This window comes from Poecilia mexicana, unplaced genomic scaffold (assembly GCF_051168715.1).
Source record: "Poecilia mexicana isolate PSO_F unplaced genomic scaffold, ASM5116871v1 scaffold_15, whole genome shotgun sequence".
NCBI classification, from domain to species: domain Eukaryota; kingdom Metazoa; phylum Chordata; class Actinopteri; order Cyprinodontiformes; family Poeciliidae; genus Poecilia; species Poecilia mexicana.
This window is the reverse complement of record NW_028263384.1, coordinates 16906900-16934505: the sequence shown is the minus strand read 5'-3', so window position 1 is coordinate 16934505 and position 27606 is coordinate 16906900. Positions and strand designations below refer to the sequence as shown.

At 39.3% G+C, this 27606-nt stretch overlaps 1 protein-coding gene across 1 annotated transcript; it reads left to right on the top strand.

Moving 5' to 3' along the window:
* Window positions 1–950: 950 nt before the first annotated feature.
* Window positions 951–27606, top strand: LOC106916439 (zinc finger matrin-type protein 4). Its single transcript, XM_088013448.1, has 5 exons — window positions 951–1474; window positions 6108–6200; window positions 14008–14185; window positions 18725–18970; window positions 27506–27606. The coding sequence occupies exons 1-5, from the start codon at window positions 1352–1354 to the stop codon at window positions 27604–27606; spliced, it is 741 nt and encodes a 246-aa protein (XP_087869574.1). The 5' UTR covers window positions 951–1351.

Sequence of the window (27606 nt, the reverse complement as noted above, 5' to 3'; positions counted from 1 at the left end):
TCCCTTTTCACAACGATTACTAAGGTTTGATATTTATACAGGAATGAAAAATGTGTGCTCAGTTTCTGATGTTTGTCTGCAGTACATCATCAGTAAACAGCCCTGATGCAAACACTACACTTCCATTAGTCTGGCATTCAGTGTCATGAATATATAAATGAAACCAATATCAATGTGTTTACTAAAACAAAAGGTTACATTTTCACCCTTTTGGAAAAATAAAACAAAGAAATCTTAGTAATATGCCAGAAATGTTCTTATATCAGTATTTGCAAGACTAGAGGACCGGAGAAAACCAATATGTACAAGAACAGATTTCAAACCCGAGACATATAAATGAGGCAACAGAGCAAACCATTGCATCATAAAGCATTTGTGTGGATATGTATACACAAACAAGTTATGTCTGAAGTTATATTTACTTCATTTTATGCAGTCTTCTCATCAGATGGAAATGAGTTAGTCAAAACATTCAAGTTTATTTCATCAAGTTACATTGCTACAATCCTTTAGAAGGTAAATAAGGTAATTAAGTACAGAGAACTTAAACATCATGCAAGTACAACACAAATCATGATAATGTAAATTACTATAAAATTAACCCTCAGTAGTTCAGTATGTGACTGAGATTCAAACCAGACTATAAAATTAAACTTGCTCTCCTTTATAAATTATTATTGCTCAGAGCAAAACTCATCTATTTTTACAGGAAAAGTCTTTTGAAACTAATTGTTTCATTTACTATAGGTAACATGTAACCTATGTTACATATAGGTCTCTCTTGTAAATGTGACCTGTTGCATACGTTGCAAAAAATAAGATAAAAATAACAATTCAAACTACCTAACACTTTTAAATATCACTAAAATATTAAAAAATATATTTTTAAATGAATTGCTTTTTTTACTTAAATTTATACTTTAAAATTGTTTTATGCTGAAATGATTGCAGTTTATACGAGTGCTCAGATTTTTTTTTTCTTTTTTTTTCAGTTTTTCCATGTTCTGAGTTTATTGACAGAAGTTTGACACAAAGTCAACAAAATAAAAATATAATTTATTGCTCAACAAAATGCTAAAAGCAAAGCCTGAGCCTCTGGCTATTATTTTTAAAGCTGCAGCCAAAATAACCCACTAGAAGATAATCTGATGGAGAGGATCAACACATTTGGGGCTAAAGTTTTGTGATTAATTAGTCACTTTGAGGAAAAACTTTTTTTAAGTTGAGAAATATACATGCTTAAACAGCTTCCACACACACTGCAATGTTGCCTCACACTTGATTCAATCGTGCATTTTAATATTGTATATTCATTTTCGTTGTGGTTGGCCGTGTGTGTGTGTGTGTGTTTATGCAGGTTCAGATGAAGATGAAGTCTGCGGGCGTCGTGGATGGAGGTTTATTCACAGAGAGCTATTGCAACATCTGCAACGCTCAGCTCATCTCCGAGTCCCAGCGCACCGCTCACTATGAGGTGAGGCTGTCTCTTCAGTTTCAGAGTTATTTTTCAGAGAAATTAAAAGTAGGATGGTCTAAAAGCAAAAACTGCTTCTATGATTACTACTACTGCTTTTACTTCTGGTTCCTGCAATGCATCTGCTTTATTTGTACCAATTTGTACTTGTGCCATTCAACACTTTCCTCATCCATTATACATCGGATTACATGAGCATCGCAGTTACTTGCACCCCAACATGCTCATTCTGTCTTGATGTGGTCTACTTTTCAGCAGACCTTCTATTAGTGTTATAATGAAAGGCCATTAAATAATCAGTCTTTAAATTAGGTAACGTGAAACTATATGCAAAGTGCATCTGTTTGTTTATCGGCGTGTTCTTGATTCTGTGCGAAGCACTGAGGTCAATGTTGATTATATATGGCGGGATTAGAATTAACAAGCGGACTAATGAGAACGAGGGGCTTTTTTGAGAGACTTCAGCAAGGACAATGGGGGGGGGTTGAGGGGTGGATGTGTGTGTGTGCGTGCATGCGTGCCTGCGTGTGTGGGTGTGTGTGTGTGTGTGTGTCTGTCTACTCACAGGTGTGTTTGCTTTATTTTCATTTGATGACAATCTATTTCTGACCTTGATTTTTCAAGTCTGACAAAAAAAAAAAAAAACGCAGCCTTTAGATATAGCGGACAAGATGAGTCACACCATGTTGTCGGAGTCAGCCTTTACAAAAGATCTCTGCAGAGGTCAGTGGATCAAAAAGACAAGGTAAGAAATTGCTTGAAGACAGGTGATTTTGGCACATTGCAGTATTGTGAAAGAATTACTCACCCCCCGTCACATTTTTTTTTCTGTCGTCTGTAAATAAATAAAATCTAACAATTGCTTGCATTTTAATTGGTTGGAGTGCTGCAGGAGGGACTTGTGCACAACGCACACATCGTGCACAGGTGAATTTACATTTTGTTTTTGTATCTGTTTTCTGTTTTATGTCCCAAATAGGCAAAGCAAACATTATTTGAAAGAGAAACAGCAAAAACTAACAAAATTCCCTGTTTGTAACTTTAAAACCTTGACTTATGAAGACTTTATTCAACTCATTTCAGTCAACAAATCTTAAATTTCAAAGAAAGATCAAATAAAAAGTCTGTTTCCTTTGATGTACAAAATAACCAATTTTCTTTCACACAAACAACCATTAGGCCTACATAAACAGGGGTCTTGTGACAGGAAGAACTTTTCAAAATGAAAGAGAAAAACGTTGAAACTTGCAAAGTGTCAAAATGGCACTAGTATGTCTTCACATATGTGTTTTTGATCACCTGAAACACATATGAAGACATGCTTCTGATGATCAAGTCTTGACTATGATCTTTATCTGTGCTGAATGCTGCATGTATACAAAACTCACCATAACAAAACGCCTTTTTTTTTTCCTTTTAGCAGTCCTCTCCTCTGTCTGCATCGACTTGATTTGACACAACAACACAGGAAAAGGAGAGAAAAGAAACATGAATAGTCCATTAGAGCAGTGTGAGCACTGAGGGTCATTGCAGGGTAGCCTACCAACTCAAGGTCCAGCTTTTACGGTCTAGATCCCCGAGCCATCAAACACACGGCCATTTATATACCTATAAACACACCGCATACTCTCAGACACTCGAAAACGCGCATATACCCACTGACAAAATGCATTAACACCCATGTGACAAGTGAGGCTGAGGAGGAATCCTTCTGCTGGGGTGGGAAAGGATCCAATATAAGCTGATGGGCTACAAGTGCAAGTGCAAGTCTTGTCACAGTTTCCCAATTGCCTTCTTTGTATGCTTTTCAGCCGTGATAATCGTCTTGCTCCACTAGAACATTACCCTCTGTAGAATATGTCCCATCAGCTTCCAACTGCTATACATGTTTGATTTAGATGCTTGAAATCTTTATTTGTATCTCAGCATTTTGTCCTGTTTCTCTTTGCAGCTCTGAAGCAGCAGCTGTCCATAGGGATTAGAGACAATCCTAGGTTTTATATGGAGATTGGAAATGAAGGCCCGACTTTGCCAGAGATGTCTGATCACGTTCACATTTACACATCTCTGGCCTGTAGTTTGTCCGGTTATTTCCATTGCTCGTTATTAAAGTGACAGCTAGCAGCTACAAGGACAGCTCACTGTCTTTTCATATAAACATTTCTGCACTCATTATTGCTTATAGTCTTTGTATTTTAAACCCGTATGACACAGGAAACGATTGCAATAGGAGAGAACGTTCTAAATATGTAGGGAACAAATAAAAAGACACTTTGTACTCAAAACAAGTTAAGTAGATGTCACATTAACATACCTAATACATTTGTTGAATTTTCATTGTTTCCTTTTTGTTGGGTTTCATATTTATAGGTAACCATGACATCACTGTTTTTGCCCTAATTATCACTTGTTGGACCCAAACTCTTTTCTCACTTCTCTCAGCAATATAAAGTGTGAATTTGCAAGTGAAGAAATGTCTAACTCCATAATCTCATTCTTAATATCTTAATTATCTCTTCCGGAAGCTGTGAGCAACCCAGGCCATTTATCACAATGTGCTACGAAAACACCCTTCCTCTTGAACTTCTTCACATGTCATCACATTACAACCACACACTTTAACATATTTTTTCTAGGATTTTATAGACCAATGCAAAATAGTGCATAACTGGCATCAAAGTAACACACCTATCCATCAATTATCTACATATGCTATCAAAATAATACATGGCTACACTATTAAACAATATTTAAAAAAAATAAAGCTCTGTCAAGTGGCCCAGCTACATTTGCATTCAAGTCCTCTCAGTTGATACTTTGTAAAACCACATTTCTCTGCAGATGCAGCTTGTTGTATGGGGATTATATCTCGAAAAGCTTTACATAACTGCTTAGATGCAACAGGTTTTTCTCTAATTTTAGTTTTACAGTGTGTAAATTAACCTTTTGTATGTGTGGTTGAAATGTTTGTTACCTTGTGGGTGTGTCTTCTGTGGCAGCCATCTTGGAAACCTGCTAAAGAGGAGGCCCGCCTAAAACCCACCTCTTTTACAGAAAGAACAGTGACAAGAGCTGGAGTTTGATTGGCCGATTTAAATTGAAAAGGCGGGGTCTAACCAGTATGTAAAGGCGCTTTCGCACTGCACGGAACGGTACAGAACGGAACGGTTCCGAGCGTGTTCGCATTACAACTTGCGACCGGTTCTACCCGGCCCCATGGAACCACAAGAGCTGTGGTTCCAATAGTGCCGACCAAGCGGTTCTGCTTAGAACCAGCAGCTGATTGGCCGCTGGTTGTTATGGAGTCAGACGTTGATTTTCCGTTGACAGCTGGCTCTCACTACTATATTTTGTAAAGAGTTCTCTTTGCAATATTTTTATTAAATTGGCAGTTAGCAACCAAGCAACTCAAACCACACTGTTTAGATTTAAAAATAATGACGTCCGGGACCGCTTCGATGGCGCCCTCAGTGTAATGCGAACACAACAGGGCTGGAACCGTTCCATTCCGTACCGTTCCGTGCAGTGCGGAAGCACCTTAAGTGAACTGCTGGATGTAGCAGAAAGATTGAGAGAACTAAAACATGCGTCTTAGAGGACGCAGAGTTCTGGCTGTCTGTTTAGCATTCCTGAGATAAAACTGGTGAATCTCCTCCTAATTATTAATGCCTCTAACTAATTTTCCTTCAGGATTGCGTGTCTCTGCTGAAAAACGCATCCCTGCAGCATGATGCTACCACTAGTTGTCACTGTGGCCTTTTCAGGAAGATGTGCATCATTTTCCACCATATCCACTTGCCTGTTATACAAAATGTTTAATTTTAGTCTCCTCTCACCAGACCAGTTTGCTGTTCTCAACAGATTCATGAGCTATGGGTCTCTCCAGTGTTGAGAATAAATAATTCTGTGTTTTCTTCTATCTCTTTTAGCAAGTTGCAAAACTAAAGCTAAAGGAAATGAGACACTAGGAAATGCCCTTTTTAGGGCGCAGCTTAGACAGAGGCTAACAAAGGAAATTACCAACTGTTGCTTGATGCCATTTGTCCTGCCAGCTCTTAAAGGTAGCATGAGAAATGGACCAGCTAGATTTTAGTATTAATAAATGGAATTCATGAATTCAATTCACTGACTCTTCTTCAACCTCATACATCAAGAACTTCGCATGGAGAACCAACAATTCTCCACACCAGCTTCCCCAGCTTTCCCATGGACCTCTTGGATGCCTCTCAGATTAATACCCTCCTATACCAAACTAACATTTTAAGTGAATGTTCAAGTTTCTCTGGCTTTGCAATTGTGCCATATTCTTTTCATTTTCAGATGATGGACAGGACAGTGTTACTGATTTATAACCTATCCCTGCCTTATAAGAATACCACCGTTTTCAGCATGATTTTTCTTCAGATTTAGTTATGTGCTACTTTGTGCTGGTCTGTCAAAAAATGTCCAAATGAAATATATAAAAATTCATGGGTGAAGCAAGTAAGTATTCAAAAGTTTGAGAATGAATGCTTTCCAACTCTGAACCTTTGTTGGCAGATGCCCTCTACACTGGAAGCGTGGAGAGACATGGTGAGATGGAGTGGTGGTTGTGGATTGTCTTCAAATTTCTCACTTTCTGTCTTTCTTGCAGAGTAAGAAACACGCTAACAAGGTACGTCTGTTCTACATGCTTCACCCTGAAGATGGAGGACCACCTTCCAAAAGACTGAGGCCAGATAACCCAGTAAGCTCATACTTAATGTTAGTGTGTATTTATTTGTCTTTTTTTCCTGTTTTACTAAACTAACATGAATATGTCTTTTCAAATCAAAGTAGAAGGAATTCATTTCTTTAATTGTTTCTAAATGACTAAAAACTACACTGACTAGCTACAGTTGTAGACCGTGACTGCTGTAGGAAAGTGTTTGCTCTTCCTTATAAATATTCCTGAAGGTGTCTTGTAAGATTTAGTAGAAGCAGATTCTGCCAAGTAGTTCTACATCTGACAATTGCAGGCCTTTTCTAAAGAGGTCGTTCTATTATTCCTGTTCTCCTGTGTGAATTTGCTCTGGAAATGGCATGATTTGCATCTTTTGAAACTATGGCAATTGCTGAGGTTGCACTTGCATTTGTAGCAAATTGTTGCACATCAAAGATGAGCAACAATCTTTGATGTTGGCACCAAAATACCATAGAAGGTATTTTGGTGCTTATGTTTAAATGTGCAGTCATTATTATGTATTGAGAGTCCTCCAAGAAAATGCGCAACTCCACAATGTGTGCCAGTTTATTTGGAGTGACCCATGTGGCATGAACTGAAATAAACAAAAATAATATTTCCAGTGTCTGCTTTAGAGAAACAGCTTTTAAGAAATAATAGTAATAATAAAAAACTGCATTCCACAATCATTAAATTTAGCCACAGTAGAAGGCCAGTCAACGTGGAGAGATCACTGACGTTTTATTTTTCTTGTCAGAAAATGTATCACTTTGACTAAATGAGCTGAAGCAATTGTTAATATTCCCATTGTTGGAGATGCTAGATAGAGTTGTCTTTATCTTTAAAGCAAAATTATTAGGACAAATTTTGCACCAGAAGAGAAAGAGAGTAGTGTACTACGGAGTTACTGCTACAAACCAATTGCCTTTGTTGAGATAATAACATTCCCTTGTGATATATTGGCCTAGTTTTTAATGTATCCCACTTGCCCGATAAGATGAGATTCTCTGATGTCTTTGTTTTTCTCCCACTGTTTATAGTTGTGTAGACTGTGATTGTTTTACATAATTTATTTCCTCCGTGTGCATCCAAACATTCATTATCACATAAAAGATTATATTTACTGATAATCCCATTTTAACCACAATGCAAATATATTTGGTCTAAAATCTAAGATGCACATATCAGGCCTTTATGCATCGATACATATTTAAATATTTTGAGGTCCAACATGCTGATTCGGATCTTGTTTACTCGCACTGTCACACACATTAACTCACTATTGTATAGAGCAATCAAGTGGAAATGTGAGGAATCTCAATGTGAAAAGGAGATCCACTGTAGAATGAAAAATGAAATATCAAGAAATGACAAAAATAATTTAAAAATGATTTTAAAAAAATCAAGTTTGCCAGTGTCTCGGAGGTTTTAATTAACTAAGAGCAAAAACTGTTAAAGAAAAATGAAAAATGAGGTTTGCAACCACTCCTGATCAATTTAAGTCAAAGCCCAGAAGCAATCATAATAGAAGGGGAAAAGCAGCCTTACTTATTGAGATCTGGGTAACATCCCCTGAAAACAGGTGAAGTCTTTTATGCATTTCCCCACCTTCATCTCTATTAGCTTGAGAGATAATGAGTTCTCTGGTTTTACAGCAGGTTCAGTCTGCCAAGGGTTGATCTGAGCAAATCAGGTGCACTGTCTCTTCTGGCACAGGCTTGTGGATGTCTGGAGGTCCCCTAACCGGATCACTACAACTCAGGTTGCTGATACGAATGGAAAACACTTAGAGAAATTGACTAAGTGACACCAAGTGCATGTCTGAGTTATGTAGGGAGAAATTTCAATCAATCTATTAGAATTTAGGGCAACAAAACCTAGAAAAGGTGATTAGTCTTCCATGTGATCTGATTGGGAGAATATTGTTGATAGAAATTTTAGGTCTGTCGTAGTCTGTGCTTCCAGAAGGAAAGGTTGTCTCAGTCAACTAGTCAGAACTGGATCTAGTGTAAAGTTAGCAGTAAGTGGTAGGTGGACTCCTCTTTTTTTCTTCTACTTCAGACATCAGACAGACCTAAGTTTTAAAACAATGTCAACAATCTATAACTTCAACTGTAAGGTTTTTCTTACAGTTCTGCAGTGGCTCAGTGTTGCTGGTTTGAACCCACTTTCCATCCCGCCAGGTTGCCAGATCTAAAAAAGAAATACACAAGTGAAAACCATTTATCATGTAATCATAGTAATAACTAAAAGACGGGTTTAGACACTAAATTTGACACAATTAATATTTAAAACTATGACTCATACTGGATTATTTTGAAGTGTTCAGAATTTCTGCATGAGCAAAATAATAACACTTCAAAGGAAATATATCTATTTACAGGCACTCAGACGAAAACACTTATGCTTATCATCTGACAAGCGCGTAGTCTTCTCGTGTTTTTCAGGGTTGCCACCTGCATGGATAAGGGTTTGCTTTTCACTGAACCTATAGATATACAAGGCCCTTTTAAAGTGACATACAGAAAAGGCTTTTAAAGTGGGTTTTACTTCACATACCTTTCACTATCTTTTATTATCCTTGGAAGCATCCAACTCCTTGTTAAAAAAGTCATTTCGGCCCGTGAAGAAAAAGGCCAAATTTAACATGTAGCTCTTTAGAGAGTCTCCTTTCTGGCTTTGACGTTTTTTTCTGTTTTCCTTATGGGAAAAAGTGGCAACTCCTGCTTTTTATCTAACTTCCACATGCATGCAGGAATCATGTTTATAAACAGAAAACTGAAAGCTGCCACAAAGTCGAGTACCTAAAGCTTTTCCATCAGATGGAGATGGAGAATAAAGCAAACTGGAATACAGTATTCTCCATATACAAGGCCTGTAAAGAGAGCATTTCTGAAAAAGTTCAAGAAAAGTTTTAACAAAATGAAATTGGGAACTTAAGATGCATTTAAACTGGAATTTAATTCCACTTGGGTTCAGCACTGCTCAAATGTTTAATACTTACCTTTGGATCAATTAAACTCTAACAGTTTCTAACAGAAATAAATTTGCCCAGATTACACTTATTAAATAATATTTTGTCAAAAGACTTTGGCTGTGCACTTACACTGACACGCAGTACAGAAATATAGACACCTGCGTCTCCATCTGTCTCCCAAGGTGAATAAGACATGACTCAGCCCATCCTGGCCTGCACCTCATATGGGACAGTGAATGCATATAAACAGGTCATCAGACAAGCACACACACCAATCATCTGCCATACTGTAATGCAGCGTGAGCACTGCAGCAAGTGCCTTGTGCTTGATTGTATCAGACAGTGCTGGGAAGCTGATATTAGATGAGCAGAGATGAAATACTCAGTCAGTCTGGGTAAAAAAAAAAAAAAAATCTTTTCTCCTTTCATCTATTTTATCTTTCCCCTCCCATGGGAACTTTCACACACATTTTCTCACCGCTGCATCTAAGTGTGTTTTCTCTCTCTCTCTCTCTCTCTCTCTCTCTCTCTCTCTCTCTCGCTCTCTCTCTCTCTCTCTGTTTTTGCTCTGATTGACACGCCGCTGTCCGGTGGGAACGGCAGAAAAGGTTTTCCTCAGAGTCAATGAACTGCCAGAGTAAAATGCCATGCCTTGAGGTTTTCTGTGTTTGTGTGTAAGTGGAAGTGTTTGTCACGGAGAAGATGGAGAGAAAGTAGGTCGCAAAGGTGCTCACAAATCCAAAGGATGGTTTGTTTAACCTCCCATTTTCTCTGTGCAGTTTTCTACCTTTGCACGGGGGGGAAAAATATCACATTTTCCCTTCAGCTTTTACTCTTCTTGCATTATAACGCTGTTATCCCTTTCAATTTGCTCTTAGCACTTCCTCAAACTCTGCACTGCTTCACATGTAAATTTAGCAAGACTTCCCACAGCAACTCGGCGCCGAACGGTGGGAGAATCAAGGAGGAGCTGAGAAAAACAAAACAGAAGGAGAAGAAGATAAACACTGCTAATTAGGAGTCTATTGTTAGTTGTATGAGTTGGAAGAAGTCACCCTAACAAAAAACACCCCACATATATATATATATACACGCAGCAATACAGGTGACACTGTCAGACAGCTGATAAGAAGGCATACATGCATGTTGACACAAGCACACAACAATTAGGTTGCATGCAAATCAGTCGCGACAGATGTTCGACGTGCGACAGGCAACGACAGTAAAGTAACAGGGAAATCTGGAAAGGTTGATGACTTTCAGCAAAGACAGAGGATAGAGGGAAACAGTGAGTCAGACATGTTGTTTATTGTTTAAAGGGGTTGTGCAGAGTGGCAGCCATAATGAGATGGCAATTATTCATCTGTCAGTCACCCACACATGCATGAAATTGTTTAAAAACTTTTCCCCTGCTTCCCCCAAATCCCCGGTGTGACGTATTTCGTCTTTTCAATCAGATGCTTCACTGTGGCTTGGCTCCCATTTGTGTCGCTGAGTCTTTTACTCTTCTCTGAGTCTTGACAGGTGAGACCCCTGCAAGTTTCTGCACAGTGTCATCTTCAGATCTTTGTCCCTAACCAAGAAAAAAAAGATAAGAAAAATAATAATAATAAAAAAAAAATTAAAAAAAATGCTACAGGTTGACGGGCTGCTCCAGTTGATTTCCCTCAGCTAAGATTTTGGTTCAGAGAGGTTTGAAGTAAACAATGTAAGCGAGGGTTTAGGTGGAAGGGAGGAACAGAAGGATAAAAAGAGAAGGAAATGTTGCATAAAGTACACATGAGAGACTTTGGGGGAGGAGAGATGAAGGGATGGGGATATGAGAGGAAAAACTCTGTTTAAAAACAAGACAGGATAGAAAGCATTTGCCCTCCAGAGGACCACAGTGTCTCTGAAATGGCACAGAATTGAATACCATATAACTGTGGAAAAGCTGATTTTATTTTTTAAGGAGACATAACATCAAAGAAGTGCAGATGATTTTCTGCTATTGAGCTTTATCTGTCATTTATGTGTAACATCAATAAATCAATCAGTCGTAGGATATCAGTAATTTTAAAATCCCTGTTCTGACGCAGAACAAGCCTTTTCAGTCACACCTTTAAAACTGGACAAGCACTTTAATATGTATGACGATAATGAAGAGTGTAGTATCAGGGAATCTTTCTTGGTAATCACAGATTTCTTTGACAGAAAAATACCTTTTCCATGAATTTGACAACTTATTATTTTTTGTTCGTTTTGTCCACTTGGTTGCTTAGAGTAAGGATGGACTGAGCACTTTTGTCTCAGACATCAGCAATGTAGGAAAGGTGGCTCAGCATTGTGAAAGTTAACAGTCAAACACACTGTTTGGTCTACGGTCGCTCAGTTGGTAACAGTTTTACTCCAACTGCAGTCTTGGTATTATACCAACATTAACTCACGAAGCATAATTCATTTTCTAGGTGTTGAATTCAATTCAAGCTTATTTAATCAGCGACAGAGCAGGAAGAAATGTTGCATGACAGAATCAAAGCAACCATTGTTTTGTATGAAGATTTTCTAGCTGCAGGCTAATTTGCAAACAAAATCCTTGGTTTGACCTTTTTTAAAAGATAGCAAAATTGGAATTAAAGATTCTACATGCGCACAAACACACACACATGCGGACACGATAGGGTGCTAGTTTGCTAGATTTCCAAGATTCTGTTCACAATCAACATTTCTTAACGTCCCCATCCTCATGGAGGATTATCCAAATAAATATTCACTTTGTAATCTCACATTTGACCTGGAGATTTGGCTTTTATTACTTTTGTTTGAAACAAACTTTTGGCTACTTTCTCAGCTTTTCTGTGCTCTGTTTGATCTTTGACACTTTTGTTTTTTTTTACATATTTCTATGTAAATGAACGTTATGACCTACATTTGTTTTATGGCCTACAAGCCAGAAAAGATATATCATAGGGAAAAGTTGCACAAATTATATATATGCCATTTAAGTCACAGAAAAAGGAATATAAAGCAGTGAGAGAAATTTTAGTTTGTTTTATTGATGCAGGGGAGAGGCGTAGGACAGTTGATGGCACGCATTTACACGTCGTTCACAGCAGGCAGGGGCATGGAGGAGGCGAAGAGGCGAGGCGGGAGAGGGCAGGGAGAGGAGGGGGTGGTGAGGGCCTGCCAATACAGATAAATATTTCATCCCACAACACACAGAGTCACTGAGACTGAGACCCAGAGGGGGAGAGAGGATGCAGGGGAGGAAATGCTAAGAGCAAAGGGAAGGCAGGCAAGACAAAAAAAAAACAAAAGAAAGAGAAGAGAGTAAAGGAGAAGGAGAGAGAGAGAGAGAGAGAGAGAGAAAGCCTGGAAGGTAAAGGTGTCCTTATCTCTCACATCACTGTCCGTGACGCTAACTAGGGATGACATGAGAGATACACACACACACACATCCTCAGAGACACACAGCTTTCACCCACTCATTCAAATATGATGTTCAAGGGACTACACTGTTACTGTATTCACTTATTGTAACAGCAATTTCTTGTGAAAATCTTTTTTGCTTGTTTTGTTTTTCACTTTGACAGCAGACAGATAGACGAAAAATGAAGCAAAGAATAAAAAATACCCCGAAAGTCAAACACAAAAATACAAGGATGGATAAAAAGAAAGAAAGAAAAGAGAGGTCACACTCAAAGCAGTGAGTGTTTTGAGTGTGACACTCAAAACGTCTTCTATAGTCTTCTTTTAAAGTCTAAGAATTTAGACTATGAAAGTCTAAATTCTTAGACTTTTATAGTCTTAGACTGTAAAAGACAGCTTGTTTCATTTTTTTACTGGGGTATTATACACAAAATCTTTCAAATGTGTTTCAAAATTTTATGATATTCACATATTCAGGGAGCCCAGCAGTTGGGTAAAGTTTGAGCAGCAGTCTAAATAAAATATCCTCTACACTAAATAAGAAATTATTTATGTGAAGCTGACTTAAACATGTAATGTGTTTTGCTTACAAGCATGTCCCCCACAAATTTCTTTTGTGTTTTGCTTTTTGTCACAACTATTATTTTTGATCATCAAACATTTATTTATTTATTAGCCTCTAATGGCCTTTATTGGCCGGGACTCGAACCTGTGACAGTCTTGTAGAGTGCTAAGACATCCGTACATGTGTCGCACATTTTATCCCGGTGCTGTTCCCAGACAAATATTTTTTTCAAAGAAGGCCTAAGTGGGAGTGCTTGGTTTTGACAACCAACCACTCCCATATAATCATTTATTCATATATATGAATCAATATATATGCTTCGTATACTGAATCATATATAATTCTATATTTGATAATTGTATTGAATAATCTGATATTTTTTTTGTTGGGTTTTTTTTTTTTCATGTTATTTCTCATCTGCTTGTTAATTCCTACATTTTTCTTTCAAGGTAACATTTTCAGTCTCGCTTTGTTTGGGCATTTTTAATGACAGCAAAGCTATATTTTTGTCTGTATATTTTTGTCTGGTGAAGATATGAACTTGTGTGTGTTCCCACATTTGTGTCAGTCAGACAGTTGGTCCTTTAGCTTGCGCCGTCTCCCACGGGGAGTAACGCTGGCTCATCATTAGTAATGAACCAGCAGCAGCAGTGGAGAGGCCAGACCACAATCTCAGCCCTGAGAGACAGATGCATATTTGATCGTCACTCTTTTTGCCTTTGTGTTTGTTGGCATGTGTCTGTGTGTGATTGTGAGAGAGAGAAAGCCTACTGAGTTCTGAGAAAGAGGTTATTTCTCTTTGTTCCTATATTTTATCATGAATCTATGTTTCACCAGATTCACCTTCCCTTTAACCATCTTTCCCACTTCTGTTCTTCTAGGACTGTGCAGAAACAGAAGTAGACAGAAACAAGTGCTGTACCTTGTGCAACATGTTCTTCACCTCCGCCATTGTGGCCCAGTCCCACTACCAAGGGAAGACCCACGCCAAGAGAGTGCGCCTCGTGCTTGGGGAACCACCAAACCTGCCCGCAGCCATAACCAGCCCTACGAACACAGGTGCATTTTACCTTTGTTGTTATCTGTGCAAATCACTTTAGCAATAATGTCGACAACTCGGTTTTAGAACTACTGGAAAATTCAATATGAATTAATAAAAAACAAATACAAATTCTAAGATATATTGACAAAAGGCAATTACTGATCAGAAAAAAACTAGGAAACATATTTAAATGGGAGGTATTATGCAAAATAGACTAAATGTTGTCATAACATCATTCCCTCATCAGAAACAAACCCAGAGAGTTGCTTTCATACCAAGTGTGAAAGCACTGAGGTGGATGTGTCATTTCACAGGTATGCTTGGCTCCAGCAGGACTTGGATGCTACGATGGTGAGCTTGCTAACATGAGTTCTACCAAGTCTCAAATGGTGCATGATGAAACTGGGAGACCACCTGTATAAAAGAAACTTAAAGCTGAAGCAGAACTGGAGCCTTTAACACGGCATTCAACCTAAACATGTTTGTAAATCCTCCAAGGACTGGATATGAATTAAGAAACGGAAAGCTGGAGGCCACAACCCAGATCTGTATCCTTTCCATGGTGTAAAACTTGAAATGGACTCAATATGTGACAATTTTTCAATAAATGACATACTTTTTAATTATATATCCCATTTTTTATGTGTAGGTATAAAAATGTATCCATTACGAATGGATACATTGTAGGCACCTCTCAGCCAAAACATTAGACCTAAAAATAGACACAGTAGCAGAGGAGAGCCCAAAGGCAAAATTTCGAAAGCTCAAGGCACAAGGTCAAGAATAAGCCCAAAAATGTAATCACTCCAAACAAACTGCAAGCACTGCTGAAGCAGGAAAACTAAGCATCTCTGGAGCATTTGTGAGACTGTTTGCTAAAAACAGAGTGAAACAGACTGGAGTAAGCAGTTTTGTGCAACTTCACCCTTAATAAGAGATCCATTTGCAGGTTAAAACTTAAATGCTTGTAGTTTGTGTTCATGGTTCACCACCTCAAAAATTCTGAACTAAGTTCAATTCCACCACAAAGTAGTTTAGCATCAAAAAAGCTGCCAATTAGAAGTACATTTTTATTTGCTGCCACTTTTAAGGCACTTCCAGGTGGGTGTTCCACGTGGAAAAAAAAAAAAAAGTTTTATTCTGTTTCAGCTTGTCAGCTAACACAGTCAGAAGTCTTAATTTAAAGAATTATGTCATGTCATGTCATTTAGACTTCCCTGTGTGATGAACAAATAGCTGAGCTAGAAGTCTGAATGCAGATTGCAGAATTATTCTTCTGATTGTGTCTGTTTTATCTGCGTACCCAAAGCAGGTCTTACTCCCTGACTGCAGCAGGCTCCAACACTTTGACAAAGCAAAAAGGGTACAGAAATATTTTGACATAAAGTTTTTTGATGTTTAGGGCACAAGCCTTCAATTTATATCATTAGGTTAAAATGATGGGGGAGGCTGGTTCCCACAGAGACAAATATGTGTTTAGCAGCATGAATTGCACCCACACACAGATTCACACTCTTAGCAGTCAACAAACTCTGTCCTTTGAAAGTAAATGCTGGAGCACTTTTCCACACAAACTAGCTATTGTTTTCCCTCAACGTTTCTTATAGTGCTGCAAAATATATCATAAATGCATCATTATTGCAATATCACTGGACACAACATGAATATTGCAAAGTGCCAAGACTGCAACAAATAGAGTATTAAGCAATTCTTTAAGTTTCAGGCATTCAGTCTCTCTATGCTAGTAATATATTTTGAAATTCTAAAGAAGCTTAAGTGGTGATAAGCACTAGCCTGGTAAAAACCAGCACCTTGCACTACACTTTGCTCCATGCAGAGGGTTTGGGCTGTTGGCTGTAGAGAAACAATTGATTCCTGGAGATGTGGACTTTGTTGAGGTTTTAAATTTTACCCAATTGCTAGCGCTTGCCCATTACCGATGTAATTCACCAGTTCGATGATAAGAAACTTACCATAAACTGCCTGTGCTGTAAAAACAACCATCTCCCACTGAGAAGAGAGAAGTGGCTGTTAATCCGAACAAGGTGGCTATTAATGTTAACTCAATATATTTGGAAACATGACCAACGTTTCTAAAACTACAAGCAGACTACAATTCTATAACAGTGCAGAAAATCAACATAAATTTCCTTACTTCTCTTTCTGTTCCCCGATTGGCCGTAAATTTACTTAAAGTCTAAAATTTAGAGAGTCAAGAGAAAAAAAAAAGCCTAAACTGAAAAGGCTGTATAATTAGCAATACAAAATCTCTGCCAAGTAAAATAGTCTCCTAGTTATTTCCTACTCTTTGTTCATGGGTGTTTGAGTATCTTTTTCTTAAATTCGTGTTCTGGCGAGTTATCTCCAAGGAAGTTTTACATAATGTGATACAAATTGGAGTGAAAGGGAAAATTCACAGAGCTGTAAACACACCATTGCTCCAAAATGGAACATTATAATCAACCCCCAAAGTGACTCCTGCTAAACTTTGGCCTACTTTGGAAAACTGTCACTTCTGTGCTGCTGCTGCTGTGGAATTTCTGTCTTTTTATGACAGTGGGACCTGGAGGAAAAGATACAGGGGAAGTAGCACAAGAAGAGAGGAAGAGTGACCTGGGAGAGAAGGAGAGGATTTCAGGAGAGATTAAAGTCAAAGCTAGCCTTTGTGAGCTCACTGAGATGAGTGCAGTGCAGAAGACGCACAGCCAAGTCGACAGGCCAAGGCCGTACATGGGCATCACAACACGAATACACTTACATGATCATCAGAAACACACAAAAGCAGGATGACTGATGCATTTACTTAGAAACCTGGACTCCAACATTCACTGAAGTAAGAAAAAGAAAAGTCAATAGATGCTGTAGAAACCCTAGAGAGGTAGAGAAGAAATACCTGTGTCTGTTCCTCTGTGCACATCAATTGAGCACTTCCTGCTAATGTTACACACACACACGCACACACACTCCCCCTCTCTCTCTAACTCTCTCTCTCTGTGTGCCCCACTCCATGAAAAACACTTACTTCTGCTCCGATGTACAGAGATCACAGTCAAAAGGGGAAATGGTGGGAAAACAAAGGCAGGGAAAGAGAAATTACATTGGAGGATCTCTCTCTCTCTCTTTGTTTCTGCTCAGTACTTTTTCCACAAAGCTGTCAGAGCTGAGGAACTTCACTCATGCATGGGCACACAAAAACAGACAAACATCATCCAGAGCTTTGATGACCCCCTCATCTTTCACGGGATCAGAGAAAGATTTTTAAAAAAAGAGACACGACAGCCACATCGTTACAGGTTTGTGTTTGAGTAACTGAGAACATGGGGTGGCATGGCAGAGACGAGCAAAGCGAATGTGAGTGGGTGTGGCGGGTTCAATGAGCAGAGGCACAGCCATAGATACGGTAACTATGTGAACAGAGGCTGAAGACACATCAAGGTGTCAGTAGCCAATCAGATCGCCGGGCTAGAGTTCAGTCAACACAGGACCACATAGAACAGATCCTCTCTGTAGCTGACCTCAGGGGTCAGTGGTCAAAAATGCATGCATGCTCTTCATTTGTTAGTGGTTGCAGTTAAATCAGTGACTCATCCTGGTTCAAAACCATGCATGAGTGGGCTTTTGTTTTGTGGTATGAAACGTACCAACGTGCGGCAGTGCAGGTTTACCGGTACAGTCGGTCTGACTCTGAAGTCTTTGACTCATTCAGGATAGTGAATTGGCACATTTGGAGATACCATCTGGCATCATAAGCTTTCCCTCTCAGTCTGGCTGTGGACCTAGCTCCCCTCCCGGGTTGATGTCTTTCGTACACGTATTGTACCTTAACACATGCAAAGCAGGCTGTGCTGGATCTTTGTTCTAGCACACAAACACACACTTTCTCTCAAGGGATTACACATTCAGTCCGCCGCCCAAACACCCACACACACACACACGCAGACATGCCATCTTCTCTGTGAGAGCCACTACTACGTCCTGTGGCCATATCAGTGCCTGTTGGCTATTAATGGACAATCACCATGGTAACCAGTGTCGTGTCATGAGTAGCAGGTCACCTGGAAGTCTGCCATTTCCCCTTTTTTATTCCCTCAGAGGACAGACAAGACAAGGGGATGTTGGAAAAAAGATGAAATGGAAAGGATTAGCAGGATGGTAAATGTGAGCAGAAAGGCAGCCCTTGAAGATTGGACCCCAGAGTGCCGATTGCTTTGGCACTCTAGGGTGACACTTGGCACAGATCTGGCCAACAAAGTCTAATTTGATGGGTACAACCTGCCGCTAGCAAGTGCAAACATAAATGAGGGTGCTCAGGACCATGCATTAACAATGTCATCTTGTTTCATGAGTGAATGTGAATGCATTAAATTTCATACCAGTATAATAATTTAATATAAAATTTTTCAATTCATGTCATTTTTGCATTAGGGCTCAATTTGCATTTGAATGAACATTAATATCCACCTTTACTCCCCCTTCTTTCCTTTTTAATCCTTCAGCACTCCCTACTCGGCTCTAATTTTTGCCGTTTTTTTTTTTTTTTTCTTTTTCTCCTTCAGATTCCTCACCTTCCACCCCGCTGCCCACAGACCCCAACGCTTCCCCCGCCTTACCCTGGCCAACGCCAGAGCTCAGTGGAAACGGTGGCAGGGAGGCCGGGAAGTACTGCTGCCTGTGCGGAGCCTGGTTCAACAACCCTCTGATGGCCCAGCAGCACTATGAGGGGAAGAAACATCGCAGAAATGCTGCCAGGGCCCGCCTCCTGGAGCAGCTAGCAGGCAGTCTGGATGCCACAGAGAGCACAGGTCAGCCTCCAGAGTCCCCACTCAACTTGTTGACAACCGTGGCTTGTGAACAAGGTTAAGTGAGTGATCAGATCCTTAGAGCGTGGCGGTGTGGGTGGTGAAATGTTCAAACTGTGCACTTGTAAATGTCGTGTACATTTCACATATGTCACATTGGTATAAGTATCGCCGGGTATTTTAGTCAACATTTGCAACAGTTACTTTGAAAAATACCCACACACCAAATTTGCAGTTTGACTTATCGAGAGACATTTAATTCAATGCTGGTACCCCAGCATTGCTGAATTACATAACAAATGCAATGACCTTTAAATCTGAATAGTATTGTGTAGCTTTGTCATTTCGATAGTCATTAAACTATGAGGTGTATTCTGAGCTCAGAGTGTAAAACAACTTTTACAGTAACTTAATAACATACAATGTCCTCAATACAACCATAAACACTAATGTATTTTAACAGCAAATCTGAAACATTTCTCTACTTTAACATAAAAAAATCATTTATTTCGTTAAAGTAGCAAAAGGTTTCAGATTGTGCACACATCCTTTCACACCCCTCATAAATGTTAATCACTGCTTTCACACCATTCAGCAGGAGTCACACGTAAGTTGTTTTCCCGTCTTTCTCTATAAAAATATATAACTATCTGAAGACCAGGACAAACATCATAAGCTTTGTTGATGACCAGAGCAACCAAGTGATTTAAGAATAGTGGACCTACAATATATGTGTGTGTGTGCGTGTGTGCGTGTGTGTGTGTTTTGATTACCTGTAGCATTAATGCATTTAAATAAACCCCTCCCGTCTGAAGGCTTTTGCCTTTTACACCATGGAGTCTTTTCTCTGGTAGTAGATTACTGGGACAATTTTGTCTCAGGGTTTCCACCACAGAAAACGCGTACAGGCAAAGCAAGCGAAGAGGCATTTATACCTGACGTCTCTGTTGGTGTGGTAAAAAGAGTCTTCATAAAGTGGTCATATAAATACCAGTACAGGTGAACCTCCTCTGCAAAAGCACCTTCCGAATAGACTATTATGAGGTGGACGACCAGCCACCGTGACAGCGCACAAGGCCAGTTTAACATGAACTATAAACCGAGCTTTAGCCTGGGATACGAGATCGAGTTCTCCACAGTAGCTAAGGGGAACATGTATTTATCTTTCATGCTTAGTTTGAGGAATGGTGATAAAGCAGAGAATGATAAAACATGAAACTCAAATAAACATCTGAGCAGGGTAACTGCAGAGCAATCAAGGTGCCAAAAATAGACAACGTTAAATCAAGGGAGAAGAATCAAAATTCAAAATCTACTAAAAACAGCTATAAACCCCATAGAGTACAACATTTTAAATGAACATATATTAGTCCATAGAAATATTTCCCACTCTTTATATAGCTGTGAATCCCTCCTCAACTTTGACCTGATATCTTATTAATTCTGTTTGCTACAGTCTAGCTTTCCAGATCAGTTGTCAGGGTTCACAGTCTGCTCAGATTGCAGCGCGGCTTCTACACTTGTTAGTGCCGTATTTTTATGTGCGTAAAACCCATGGGCCTTCTGTTGCCATAGCATATCCTAGCTGCTAAAACACCTCATAGAGGAGCAGGATTTTGCAGCTACATAAGACGATGTCAAATTATATGCAAAAACTTTAACCAAGGAAATTCACACTTTATATTTGTGACACAATTACAAATATAAAGGACACTAGAATGTACTTTGCTTACTTTAGTAGAACATTGCAATGATGCCAAGTCCTAGCTTATAATTTTCACATTTTCGCAGCTTTTTTTTCAGTCCATCTCCCACGCAGATCCAGGCTGAAGGATAGCAAGAAGAAGAAGCAAGCCTGTCCTTAATTGACAAGTCATAATAACAGATGTTTGGCACGGAGATACCATCTAACATCGTCCTACTCCACTTTCAAATTTGGTGCACTCATGGCGCACATTGCACAGCAAATGCTGATTCTCCAAGAGCCTGAGCTGCGCTGATTGCTCTGTGCTCCAGGTGCCATGACACAAACCATCATCTCAAGAAGCCAATCATATTAAAAGCATGAGTCATGTTGCCGCCTACAGTGGCTCAGAGGCTTTAAAAGTGTCGTGTTGGATATCGTCCGCAATCCACACACTGTGACCCAGATCCCACAAACTGAGCTCTTTTTTTTTTTTTTTTTTTATTTATTTTTTTTTATAATTTTGACTAGAGCATTTAAATGTATGAAGTTATAAATATTTAACAGACACCTTTTTGAAAAATATTACATTTGCTGCATTTAAGAAAATCTCTTCCTTCACGGCCATTAAAATGTCTTTGTTACATCCTGAGACCACTTTCTATGATGCGTGAGTTTATTCATATTTTATGATATTTATAAAGTAGAATGAAAGTGAAATGTTGTTTTGAATATTTTACTGATAAGAATCCAAGTTCTGTGTTTGTATTCAGCCCCCTTGTAGAATGAATCACCTTCTCTTTAAATTACAGCTGCAAATCTTGGAGTATATTTTACCCATTCTTCGTCGTAAAATAGCTTCACCTCAGTCAAATTAAACTGAGACGTTCTGCAAACATTAGTTTACAGTTATTGCCACAGGTTTATGTTTACGTCTAGGCCACTCTAATGCATAAATCTCACTTGATCTAAAGAAGGCGTTCCTAGCTGCAGTCACCGAGAGACACTATCCCACAGCCTTTACATTAATCATGAAGGTGTGCTTCTTTTAATAAAGCACACCTTTATTAAATGAAGAGCACATTATCAGGCCTCTGTGGAACCATGACCTCCTGCAAAGGTAATTCAACCATTTCATCCAGATGTGTCGAAGTAGGGGTGCATTCAGGACAGTGGCCCCTGAAAACCACGGTTAGAAATTCCTAATCTAAATCTTTACTTTTTAACTCCAACTTTATTTTTAGAGTCTTTGTTGCCTCAAACATTTATTTTCTTGAAGTAAAGTGTAATTAGCGCCACAGATCACCCCTGACAAGCTTCTTTGCACTGCTGAAGAAAATTATGCCTACAACATAATCCTGTCTGCTGCTCTGATTATTTCTATTTCACAGATTGACTTTCATTTTTAGGTTCTTCAAGATCATTTGTCACATAATATTTTATTCAAACGGTACACAGGCTGGTAATAAGGCCATGTACTTTTTTAAAGCGTTTTATCAGTAAAACATTTTGAAACTCATGTATTTTACAACGTTGTATGAATTGGCACTGTCCTAAATCCCTGTCAAATATATTAAAGTTTGTGGCTGTTACATGAAAAAATGTGAAAAAAAAAAATGAAAAAAACTTGATCTGCCATCAGTCAGGTACTATTTTTCTACTTTATTTGCATACAAAACCATTGCATGACTCTTACTGTCTGAAATCTGTGTCCAGCGTTGGCACAGTTTTCACTTTTGATTGGCTTTCGTTATCCTTCCTGCTGCTGTGCTCGTTCCCCGATGCCTGTTGCTTGTTCCTGTGCTTTTTTGGTGTTTAAATGTGTGCACTTGTGTCACAAGGAGCTCAGATATGGCGTCACATCTCGTCCGTCGTCCTCATTAGCGCTGTGCAAGGTGTGGTGAATTATATACGTAATATTCTTCCCCTCTACTAACTATGGCTACAGAGTCTGCCTGCTGTTTTATGCTTGTATCCCGATGATAATACGTTCTCGTGCTTTCATTAGTCTTTCCTATCCCATCTACCCAGTAGCTAAACTTATCACAAAATAGCATTATATTTACATGAGCACCATTTGTTTCTCGAAGACATTTCCAGCAGATAACAAAGGAGGCGCTGTGGGTGTGGCCTAACTCAGCTGAATCTTAACATAAATCACAACAGAGTAGAAACCCCTTAAGAAGGCCCTGTTCTTTGTCTTTGTGGCTCTCTGGAGATTCAGCAGGGAATTGGAAGCAGTGAGATAAGCGTCTGGGATTGGAGAGCGCGTGTGTGAGCGAATGCTGGCGTGGGGTCCGTGCGTGGACGATTCGGTTCAGAAGCTGAAAGAATACAGCCTGTAATTGATGGCTGTGTCTCAATTGTGAGGCGGAGATGACCTCCTGTCCCAGGAGATAGCGCTCCCTGACATAGCTGCACATCACTTTCATAGATATCCACAATCAATTCTGGGCTTTGTAGATAAATGTGTTTATCATTGAGTCCAGATCAATAAAATCCCGAACCCTTACAACAGCTATGGGAAATAGCTTGTTTAAATAAGTTTTTATATAGATTTCTCAATAAATTGTCTTGACAACTGTTTGAGATTACTATAATCAGAAGAGATGGCTCTAAATAACAGAGCTCTGAAGTTCGTATTAGCGCTATGCTCATTAGTATAAACCCTAAGCACCAGTAGGCAGTCATTTCAAAAACATGACATAGCGTTAATTTTGTTAAATACTTTGATGACAAAATCGATTACGACTAGCCCATATTTGCCGAGCTGCTTTTCTTCTCTATCATAATGTCCCAATCCCTGCGATTTCTGATCTCGGTAACTGAGATCTGTCTCATTGTTTGGGTTTAAAGGAGGGTCACACGTCCATTCAGTTCACATAATTTACTAATGGAAAGCAAAGTTTTAATGCACAATATTGTAATCAACCAAATGGTGCAACTAAGCGGTTTTATTCCGATTGCACCACCACAAACATTGATTTTGCAATGAGAACTGCTAGTCAGTACATTGCACAGCTCTCATTTATATAAAAATAGCAGAAATACATAAGTAAATTATAAGTCCACAGCATCTTTTTGAATGTTTCCCCTAAACCTCAGAGGTGAATGGTAAAAGACATTGCTCTAAACACATGCTGCTGTTGCACTGCTGTCTAATGGACATTCATTTAGGTTGCTAACAAGTAATTATATCAACTCCTGGCTAAAGGGATCAAAATTATTTGAAGTTTAAATGCTATGTTTCGTTAGAGTTGAAAGAATACCATTGTTTATTTTGTTAGAAAATCTTGAATAAGACAAACACAATCAACAGTTTGCATTTAAATGATGTGTAATAATATAGTTAATGTGCAAAGTGTTTTGCACTGAAACGTGTCTTAATCAATGTTGACTTGAAGTGGAAAACACAGTTAAACTAAAACGCAAACATCAGTTTAGGAAAGTTTCAGTCACACCTTTTATTCCTTTATGGCTCCTGCTTCGTCCTCTCGGAAACAGATGGTGTTTCCAATTTCTGCCACATTTCCTGCAAAATTAATTAGGCTCCCCTGAAGTCCTTGAAATGTTGCTGGTGAAATTCCACTTGGACTCAGACAGCTTCACACCAACGTTCAACTGTTTTCTGCTGTGATGTATATGTCGCTTTCCTTGGAGACAAACAGTCAGGCCTATGCATAATGTTAGTTTTGATTGCATCTCAGAGGATTTCTTTTGAATATGTTTCATTTTTAGTCTTGAACAGTGCATGCCCCACTCATGGTGTGTCACAGGATTTTAGGACTATGGGATGGGAAAAGCTTCATAAATCTGCATCCAAGCCAGCAGCACATAAAAAAAATTAATTGCAATTATACATTTGTTGCGAGATTTTTAACTTTTACTTGAATTTCTAAGCATGTTCTAACTTTACATTAAATAGAAAGGGAAATGATAAAAAACAACAACAACAAAAAAACAAATAGGGTTTGTAATCATTGTTGTGCACCTTTGTTTTTCATAGTCTGCACACTGGTTAATTGTCCCTCTCTGCTTGATTTAGTGTCATTTAACGAACTGAACTCACCATAAACAAGATTTCATAATTGTCAGTGTTAAATGGTACCATAAATCCCTCTGAGACACATAAAAGGAGTTGGAGTAAGAGCTTGGCAGAGCATTTAAATGGACTAAGCCATGAATATCGTGCCCCTGAAGAGAGCAATAATGCTGTGAGACCTGAATCAAAAATGTTCAGTTGTGTATAACATGTAATATTTAAAGGCAGGAAACCGAAGCAAGGACCTGTCAAGATTCCTCTGCAGCGATGGCCTCGTAATGAGCATACAGTGTGTTTCTAAATGTTAACATAAAATGCGGTTCGTTTGCAAGCAGCATTAATGCATCTGCAAACAAGGAATGGCTGCAGTGCTGGAAGGCTTTGCACATTAAACGACAGTCACAACTCCACACCCACTGCCTTTGCTCATCGCACCCTCTCTTTTCACTCCCTCCCTGGCCTATCTTCTTGTGTAATTAACAAGGCTTAAAACACCCGCACAAATACTGCTCCCGCTGACAAAAAACAGCTAAATTCTTAAGCCTGAGCTGCATGCTGTCATGCACACTTTCCGTGCATGTAATTAACATGGATTAGGTCTTTTGCCAGAAACTTATGCCAGAACCAAAAACACAAAGCGTCTGCTCTTGAGTGTACATTAATGTGTGTGTGTGTGGGGGGGGGGGGGGGGGGTGTCTGTGTTCAGACCACTGGCGCCGACACAAAGCGGCAACATATTGCACATCAGTGCTGCTCGGCCACACACTGGGGAGGTGACATCAATCAGGCTAAAAGCAGGGAAGCTGACATTATCTGTCCACACACACACGTGCGCTCATAACACACTTAGTCTTATGTAGAAGAACAGAAGTCTTTGTGTAATCCCTTCAGCAGTATAGATTTATCGAACTAAGAAGAGCAGAATCGGGCATTGCTTTCTTTTCAGAGTTATTTTCCAATAAGCAAATAGGAATTTAATAGGAATTTTATGAAATTTTTGTTTCATGATTATCGTGTGCAAAAATAACAGCAGCAGCAACAGCAGAGTAGTTCTCAGTACCACCATCGAACGCTGAGAGGCTGCTGTATTACATCTGTTTTTAATTCAAATAAAACTGGAAAAATGTCTTAGTGCGAATAAATGCAAACGGAACTCTGCAAAAGCATTTTAGACTTTTTTCTGAACAATTACATTAATTTCAGCTAAATATAGCATTTCTATTTGGCTTTCTTTGTGCCTACATCTCCAATTTATATTCCCTGCCTTCTGCTTGCTTCTTTGGCGATGTAACTTAGAGATTAAACACGTGTACTTAAATGCTGATTTAAAGTTAAATTAAATCATCAGAAATTTGATCTTATGATTTTTTTCCCTTTTTTTTTATTTGCACACACAGATTCAGCTACCAGCTTTAAAAAGCTGCAAAATATCAGCAAGTTAATCTACGCCGGTGCTTACTTCAGGCTACTAATTTGCTCTGGGCTTTTCTTTCTTTTCTTTTTTTTTTAATGACTGTATGTCCTTAATCACCCCTGTCACAGACGGAGTGACTCCTGAGGCAACGCGAAGTGGATATGCTACATTATGCAGCTCCCACCCAGTCTGAATGACCTCACATTGCTCTCAACTGTGTTACAACTTCATTTCCCAACATAGTTCTTTAGCAATTACTGCCTCCAAAGGTCAGAAGGTGACAGAATACACAGAATAGTCATAAATCTCAAAGACAGTAATGACAGCGGAGAAAAGGGCACCCACACACAAGCAAACGCATCCAACTTCTTTTGCAGCACAAACTCAACAATAATCGTACACGTTCACAAAAAAATCAACTCCAAAAATAAAAATGAAGCTCTGTCAAGCCTGAGGGCCATAGACGGGTAGATTTAAAGTATCAAGGATTATGACCTCTGATCCATTGATGTTCCTGATTATACATCATGTTAGAAAACATTAATAGCCCTTCATTGTATCTCTGACCGAGATTGCAGAACCAATTATGTCACGCTGTTGATTGCCCCATCCTCCTTGACACAGAGAGCATTTCCTCGGCTCCCTCTGCCCTCACAAAAGGCAGACATTTTTAGAATCGGTGCTGCCATGCCAACAACTCATTATGTGTTTACTCTTCTTTATCTGTATATGCATCTTACTTTTCTCTGGAAATTTTCCTCACTTCTTCTAAGCCCCTTGCTCTCCCCGCCCTCCCCCCACCCCCACCTCCTGCCTCCAAATGTTGCTTCACCCCGCTCTGCCTGTATCTCCAAACTCATCTATTTTTGGGGTGCTCATCCCGACCACCTGCAAACCCTCTAATTAGTTAACATCTGTGTCTGAAGCGTGCATTCACTGCCACAATGTAAAATGTGCATTTACGCACATCTTTTCGCAGTGGAAGGCAACACAATTAGCTGCTCGGTTCTCTCTGTTCGGTGTCCTGATTCTTGTGTTGAACCCCGCTCCAATTTCAAGTTTGGAAGAGACACCCCGGCTCACGCCCACACACACACATTGTTGCTAGACAGTCAGAGGCATTGATTTAAGGATCTTAAACTGTAACTCGTTTTCTGCTAATGATTCGTCTAATCAAATGCTTCTGCAGATGCACTTGAATTAACAAAATTACTTTCCAAAGCGCAGAGTAACAGGATCTTATTTAGTGCCCATTGAGAATCGTATTGTTGCCCACGTTGTCCTCGTTCCAGCATGTTAGTAGTGCAGCTCATAAGGACGGTGGTTTGAATCCTGCATATCCAAACTTCTCTCCCCAGTAACCTGTGCGAATACCTGGTTGTGTTTGCTTCTCTCCAGGGCTGCGCAGTAGTTACTCTTGCAGTGTCTGCAGTGTGGTCCTTAACTCCATCGAACAGTACCATGCACACCTCCAGGGCTCCAAGCACCAGAACAAGTGA